General features: G+C 26.2%; 2 protein-coding genes across 3 annotated transcripts in view; both read left to right on the top strand.

The window, feature by feature from the left end:
• The window catches only part of Stk16 (serine/threonine kinase 16), a 5,755-nt gene extending 3,572 nt beyond the window's left edge, over window positions 1-2,183 (top strand). Inside the window, exons 6-7 of one of the 2 annotated variants that reach the window (XM_016801536.2) lie at window positions 1,425-1,553; window positions 1,624-2,183. In XM_016801536.2, coding sequence (XP_016657025.1) covers window positions 1,425-1,553; window positions 1,624-1,779 — 285 coding nt within the window. In that variant the 3' untranslated portion in view covers window positions 1,780-2,183. 2 annotated transcript variants of the gene reach the window in all.
• A 3,313-nt stretch (window positions 2,184-5,496) lies between these two features.
• Atpcl (ATP citrate lyase) overlaps window positions 5,497-8,230 on the top strand; it is a 23,934-nt gene continuing 21,200 nt past the window's right edge. Inside the window, 1 exon segment of the mRNA NM_001160380.1 lies at window positions 5,497-5,840. The gene's annotated coding sequence lies outside the window, so the exon portion shown is untranslated.

The following is an 8,230-nucleotide window of genomic DNA, read 5'->3' as shown; positions in this document are numbered from 1 at the left end:
ACTATGTATCTAACGACACTCTACATAAAGATCTAGCCATCCCAACAGTTCAAAATTTTGCAAAAACTTTCTACAAACGCACACACTCCAAGTTCCACAGCCATCATAATCCCTTGATTTCCCAGCTATCCACCAACGCTATTCCTGGTGACCCCAGAAGGCGTCTAAAACGTATCTGGTGTCGTGACCTACTAATTTAAAATTGTTCATACCTCTATCTCCCCTAATCTTATAATCCTGCCCTCTCTTACTAGCAAATTAAAATCCTAGCCTAAAATCCTAACCTTAAGTGCCTCCAATGGGTGGCTTCTTATCTCTAGCCACTCAAGCCATATCACCTCCATCACATGCACTTATTGCAAAACAACATTTACAGATTGTGTATATTTAAATAAATGATAAAAAAAAAAAAAAAAATCAACAATATTTTTTGTTTACTTAATTTGAAGTATAATTTAGGACAGTATATTATTTGCCTTTTCAGTATAGTTTTTAAAAAAATCATTATTTTCAATCTACCTTATAATTAGAGGTGTTCAAATACCAATATTTTTGAATCGAATACAAAAAAATTTCACTGAAGTCGATTACAAAATGGTACCCAACTTATAACAAATCCGATTACAATAAACTTTGTATTATTTATTTAAAGTTTAAACCAACATAATACACATTTTTATATTCAAATTAATTATTTAATTTATTTTTATTAGAAAGTGCATTTTTTTGTACTTTATAACTATAACTAAAATATATTTTGATTCTGGTATACTTTGGAATATTATGTAATATACAGTTATATTTATGTTTAAATAATAATATATTAATTGTAATGAACAATAAATTGTATTATTTATCAGTAACTAGGTATATTATAATGTTATATAATACTCAACACTGCCTTATAATAAAATGTTATTTTTATACTTTTACTGTCATTAATTTATATTATATAACAAGTAACTGCTTCATTAAAAGATCTAAATTTTATAATTTTTTTATTAGGAGTCAAATAACATATAAATTAAACTTTTATTGTTTATACATTAAATAACAATTTTTTTTTATACATATTTCCTATTTACATAATAATATTATTAACTAGTATGTTAGTGTTTAACACTGACCCTTGTTGTATTAGCATTGTTTATTGCTCTCAAGGCATAAATAATAAAAATATAGATATTTTATATTTTTTTTTTATTATAAAATAATACTTTTTAACCACTTATAATAAATATAATTAAAATTAAAAAAGTTAAAAAAATTAATTTATCTAATATTAAACATTATTAAAATACATTTAAATATATAATTAAAACAAATTATGAATATACTTCTATAATATGCTGGATTTTAAATAGTATATATTTAAAATCCAGTTTTTAAACATACTAATAACTTTTCATTTTTAATGTATTTAGTCCTTAGGATGCTTACTGTATGCAATGCTTTATAAAAAGTCACCTTTTGACTTGGTATATGAACGTGGAGATTCTGTGGCTCTGGCTGTGATAAGTGGAAAAATATATTTTCCACCAAATTCTAATGAAGTAATAATTTTTATAGATAACATTTAAAAATTGTCCTCTATATTATAAATGTTTTTTTTTTTTTTTTTAGAGTGTCAACAGTTTAGTTAAGGTAATGCTAACAGTAGATCATTCCAAAAGACCATTTATTGATGATATATTAGAATCGGTTAAAGTTGTTGATGAATTATTTGATCAGGATTTCAATGAACATACAATTTTAAAATCAAATATTTGTAACGTTTAAAAATTATAGTTAATATATACACTTAATATCATAATAAAATAAATTGTTTATACGGTAGTCCAGCGGTTCTTAAACTCTTGATAAACACGGACCCCATACCAATTTTCTTTTGAATACCTTTTTTTTTTACAAAATATCTCATGTTATTATGATAAATATTTTAATACTTATTTTATATTACAAATCACATAAATAGATGGGTACTTCAATAACACATTTATAATTATTTTTATTGCACATAATGTTTGATAAAAAATGTAAGTTTTATTTTTACATAGATTTGCCGAGGACCACAGTTAAAAAACCGCTGGCGTAGTCTGTTAATGTTACTAATATCGTTTATATTACAATAGACATTTAGCTAAAACAACGTTTTTTAACCAGATACATTTTATTTTATTAAATTTGTACTTATATTTTGAAAATATTTCAATATTTCTTTATTCATTCAAATTTTTAAATACAGTAAAATGTGGAATTTATTAACTAAAAATAATCTTAATTTAATTTTAATAAAATATGTATTTATTTTTTAAGATTTAGAATGATAAATTGTTAATACATGATTCTATCATGTTCTTTAATAATTTTTAAAAAATTTCAAATCGCTATTTTTAAAATGTATAATAAAAAAGGTGGGTAAGTGAATGTCGCTCTGCTGTACAGTAGATTGCAAGTGGGTCACTGTATAATGGATGGTATTAAATTTGAATTCAATGATATAATATCATTGTATAAGAAAAACGATTCTGAGCGGAGACGGTATGTCAGTCTAGGTATAAGACATAATATTATATATGGTATTAAAAAAAATTGACCTATAATAGGTACCTATAATAAATTCCAAATTAATCATATCACAATATCCATTAGGTACTTATAACGCGTTATACAATATATTGTAATTTCGTCCAAATTTGAACTTAAAATGACTATAAAAGTAAACTGTGTAAATGTATTTTTTAGATTTTTTTGTAACAGAATTAATTACTTACGTGGAATCTTCTTATAAATTTTCAATTCTTAGATACAAAAGTTGAACATTTTTTAAATTTTTAACTACAAAATAATTGTTCAAATTAAAATTTGATAAATTTTGTCAAAATTCAATCTTTAAATGCTTATAATAAAATTGTGCCTATGTATTTTTAATATTTTTCAATTGCTATTGTAACAATATATCAGGAGCCTTGTATTAAATTTTTACACTTTTTGGCCCAACAGATAAAACTTTATTGATATTTATAGAAAAAAAAACTAAAAAAATTGAAAAATGAAAATGTCCGTAAACAGCTTAAAAAGAGTTAAAATATTTTCAAAATTGTATGGTGTTTAGAAAATGATAATATAAACATTCAGTGAAATTTTCATGTATTTACAGTTATTCATTTTTGAATTACAACAAAATAAGGAAATCGCCACATGAGTGAATATCCAATGTTGTAAAAATAAGAATTTCAAAGGCTCATACAAATTTAACTTGGCTTTCTTATAGACATTTTTTTTTTTGATAAATGTAGAAAATCTTATAAGGAATCTTGTATTACATTTTCATATCTTAGATTTAAAAAGAAAAATTTTTATGAATTTCTAACTCGAAATAATTCGCAAATTTTCGTGATTTTTCCATATTTTGTCATTTTTTGAACTTTAAATGCTTATAAAAAAAAAAACGGCGACTAACGATTTTTAATATTTTTCATCTGCCTTTGAAACAATATACTAGGAGCCTTCTATTAAATTTTCAAGCTTTTTTATCCAACAAATAAAATTGTATTGATATTTTTAGAAAAAAAACTAAAAAAAAATGGAAAATGAAAATGTCCGTAAAGAGCTCAAAATAAATCAAAATATTTTGAAAATGTTATAGTGTATAGAAAATGCTAAGATAAACATTCAGTCAAAATTTCATGTATCTACGGTCATTTTTTCATTTATTCAGTTACACCAAAAACCAAAATCGATTTTCTCGAAAACAGATTTTGCGTAAAAATTCCCGTTTTTCCTTAATTTTTCTTTTGTTTTTCCCGGCGCTTTTGAAAACTACTGGGAATTTTAAATTTTGACCTCCCCAATGCACCAACGATATTCACTTTCTGATCGAACAAGGTACTGAAGTTGAAAATCGTAGCATTATTTCGACTACTTATCGTGTACACAGACACAAAAAAAAAAAATATAAAAAAAAACACACATCATTGTAAAATCAATACATTCATCGTTCCACTCAGAATCTAAAATTTAAAATAGCTACTTTAGCTTTATGTTGAATTCAATAATCAATATCTATACATACTTTTAAAGTTGAACAAATATTAGAAGATTTTTTTTTTATAAATTGATGCCTATAAAAGTTGTATCAATTATTTTTCAATTTTAAGTGCAGACAAATATAATTCAATGAATCTGTAATATATAAAAAATATCTGAAATCTGACAGCTCTAACTTTAAATTAAGAATTATGATTCTACAGTTTTGTACAACATTCGGTCATCTATAAAACCCCCCCTCTACTCTAGGTTTAAAAAAAAAATAATGTATTTCCTGCTCACATGATACTATGATAGTTGCTTATGAATATTACTTATAATCGTTTTTTACAAGACAATAACGGATTGTAATTAGCATACCTCTTTATATACGAATTTAATGTTACACGTCACAATAAGCATAACGTATATCTACTACGCGTGGTAAACGAGATTTCATTAGAAACGACTTGATAATAATGTGGTTTTTTACGACGTGTTTTTTTTTTAATGAAATAGACTACTATATAGTTTACCACTATTAGCCTTATTCACCTTTGACGGACGTTTGTTGAACTAATAAATGTTCAATACCTAATGCGTAATGGTATATTATGACGTGTGTCGTTTGTGTTTTGCAACACGTAGATTATATAATATATGGGCTACGGCCTCAACAATTGGGACAATACATTATTGTTTTTATTGTAAGTTTATGATTGTTAATAAGAAAAATATAAATTCCTAAAAATACACTTCCCATTGAACATTGTGATTCTATATTACATTATTAGCATATTATAGCCTATAGGTACCATTTTCCAATGCCAAACTGACTAAACTGTTAATACAATCAATAATATGTGCCTAATCGTTAAGATAAAATCTTAAATTGTGATTGAAAATAATAATGTTCAAAGCTGAACGTTGCCGTTTACAAGTTAATATCACAGTAGCTCAATAAATGCTTGCTAGATTTGTTACTGTTAGATAATCACTATTTATTAGATTTTAAATTCATAATAATATAATTAAATAAAGTAATTCCTATATTGCTGATATGAACCTATTAATATCGACGCCATTGCATAAAAAATTACTCAAATTAGGAAATGAATAATGGGTAATAAATTATTGGCTATTATGCTAAAAGTATGGTTACGGTATATTGGTATAACGTATTTTAAATTTTAATGATTCATATCATGAATGATGACGGGAGTCGGGCGGCCTACGAAGTGTGAAAGAAAAAACCCGCCTGAAAAACGATTCCTCTGTCCGATTACAGTGTGTCCTGGGTCTGGGCAACCGGGCCACGTTGCCGGCACTGTCAGCTGTCCGCCGTGATAACAACCACTGTGGCCAATTTACCTGCCACATTTCCCGTTGCGGTGGCGTGAGTTGTCGGGTTCTCCTGTCAACCAGTTCCGGGCAATGTGTTAACCGACTGCTTGAGCCACCATCGTTCGTTTCACACATTTTAACTTTTATCGAATACCGAAAATTTACTATCGCTCCCGTACGGGTTATTCTTCCCATACGTTGACATCGAGTAATAATAATAATAGTTACAATATACGTCAGTGGTCAGTCGTTTCCTCGTTTTTGAATCGCCGTCGCCAATTTATCCCAAGAACAAATTTAATTTAGAAGACATTCGTTTCGCTTTAAACTGCCGGCTCCGACGTCAGACCAAACACGCTAATATTATATTACTGTAATTACAGTGTTGTAACACGCCCGCATCAAGGCGATACGAATAAATCTCGCTCACGTCGAAATACTCAACTACAGTTATTATTGTTCGCAATGTAAGCATTTTATTTCGTTATATACATATTATTATACCATAGTATATAATATATAATATTATTACATTATTATTGTTACTTCTTTCGATTGTTATTTTATATAATATAATACCCATTTTGTATATGCTGATATTGTTCGCCTCGTTATTATTATTATCAACAGATGAATGATAATTTTAGTTTTATTACTACCGACAGACGACGAAGATTTGCTCAATTATAATTTATAATGTGTAGATGTCTCAATTTACTCTCGTACTTGGATTTCTTGACCTCACTTAATTGGGTGGTTGCTATCCCTATCTGAAGTATAATCCAATGCATTGATAATAATTTTGTATGATTGTAAAACGAATAAAAATAATGTAGGTATCAGCCTATTGTGGTATATCTTAAGGCTAACTGTATATTTATGATTGTAACACTAAGTCATTGAGTAATGATTAATTATTACGGTGTTGAGATGAATGAAAAATATGATCATATCAAAGACATTTTTTGCACACATTTGTGTTGTATTTTATACTGTATATTATTTGCAGACCAATTGTTTATAGTTTGCTTTCATTTAAAACTAGTTAAATGAATAAAATTAAGATACAGGTAGTGATTAAGAGGTGTCAGTTGTTTGAATACCTAATGTTTTCATATGTACCTCGATATGTACTAAGCTTTTTATAATATTAATAATAAAATAATGTTCTGAAGATTAGATAAGTATTAGGTTGTTTTTACAGGCATTACACGTATCTGTTAACTATAGTGTCAAATCAAGGAATATAACTATTTTATTTTTATTTGAGAGGTCTTTTTTCAACATCAGATAAGTTTAAAACAAAATTACATTATTTTTGTTATTATTAGTACAAGCAGTACTACAGCCGTAATATTTTTGTGCAAAACAACATAATAAACAAGCTTTGTTAACTTTAAGATATTATGTAAATATTTGACTGACTACAACTAAGTCATATATGTAAAATTATAAAAATCGACTACTTTAAAAAAATAATCTTTGGTCAAAAATAGACGCTATAGTGTGTGTACGGTGTACCTCAAATGTCAATGGCTCAAAATGTGCAAAATACAATGCACTTAATAAGGACCGTACACAATTGTGTTGCACCACTTTTATTTCATTACCAAAAACATAATAGATATATACACTTACACAGTAGTTGTGTAAAACTATCTTTAGGTAGTCGAGTACTAAATTATAATATTTATAATTAGGAATAAGGGAAGTAATGAGGATAGATAATCATTGGTAAAGATTGATAATAATTAATAAGTAATAACTATAATGATAACACATCATTACCAGCTGCATTTTGGATCAATATGATTATTTAATATTTAGGTACCTAATAATTAAATATTAATAAACATAATAATTAATAAATGATAACAACTTGCCTATATTAGTATATTAATAATTTGATGTCACAATATTAGACTTTAAAATCAAAAGATATTTTACTTTTTAGTGCAACCTGAAAGAATATTTTATAAGTTTAGAATTTTAAACACTTGGATATTTAAACTAAAAATATGATCGAAATATTAGAAATATACTTAAAACGTAACACTCAGTCTCAAACATTTATCACTTCAAAATTTAAAAAAGGATTACATTTATTTTTAGATACCTAGGTCCACTAACAAAATATGCATTTTTAATATGATTAGATTAGATAGTATAAATTAGCGTTTATGTCACTTCAGAACTTTTTTTATAACTTGTTTTAAATAATAATGATAACTTATAAGAGGTAATTAATGAAGTAATTAACAACAAATAATTGGCTATCTACCTAATAAAATTAAACTCTTCATCATTGTTTAACATTTAATTGTGAATTCAATATTGATATTTCGCATACATATTCATTAGATCTTAAAGTACCTGCCTAATGAACTTTTTTTCTATAGGTACACATAATAAGTTATACCTAACATTTTATTTTAAAATTGTATTTATTCAATAATAAATTTATTTGTCATTATTTGTTCATACCAATTGTTTTACTTATCTTAACACTTTGTGTATACTAGGGCGTATACCTACTTCATGCTTGTCTTGGATATATTAATCAGCAGCTCAAGTTCAGATTAAATTTTAATCTAGTAATACTATACCTAATATAGGATGAGTTTCAAATAAAATTTGTTTTACAATTGTAATTTGTCATGTTATTATTCATGGCTTTGAAAGATGTAAAGTACTGTAATGTACAACACAGAATAATATTACAATATTTACATTATTTTTCAAATAGTAAATGAAATATACTATATTACCCATAGACCTTATACTAATAGACGGGACGTGGTTGTAATTCCGGCGTCCAAGCGTGACGCTCAGTTTTTTTCATTGTAGTTCTGAAAAT

Source organism: Acyrthosiphon pisum, chromosome A2, assembly GCF_005508785.2.
Source record: "Acyrthosiphon pisum isolate AL4f chromosome A2, pea_aphid_22Mar2018_4r6ur, whole genome shotgun sequence".
NCBI lineage: Eukaryota > Metazoa > Arthropoda > Insecta > Hemiptera > Aphididae > Acyrthosiphon > Acyrthosiphon pisum.
The sequence above is the reverse complement of the archived record's forward strand: the minus strand, read 5'-3'. Positions and strand labels throughout refer to the sequence as shown.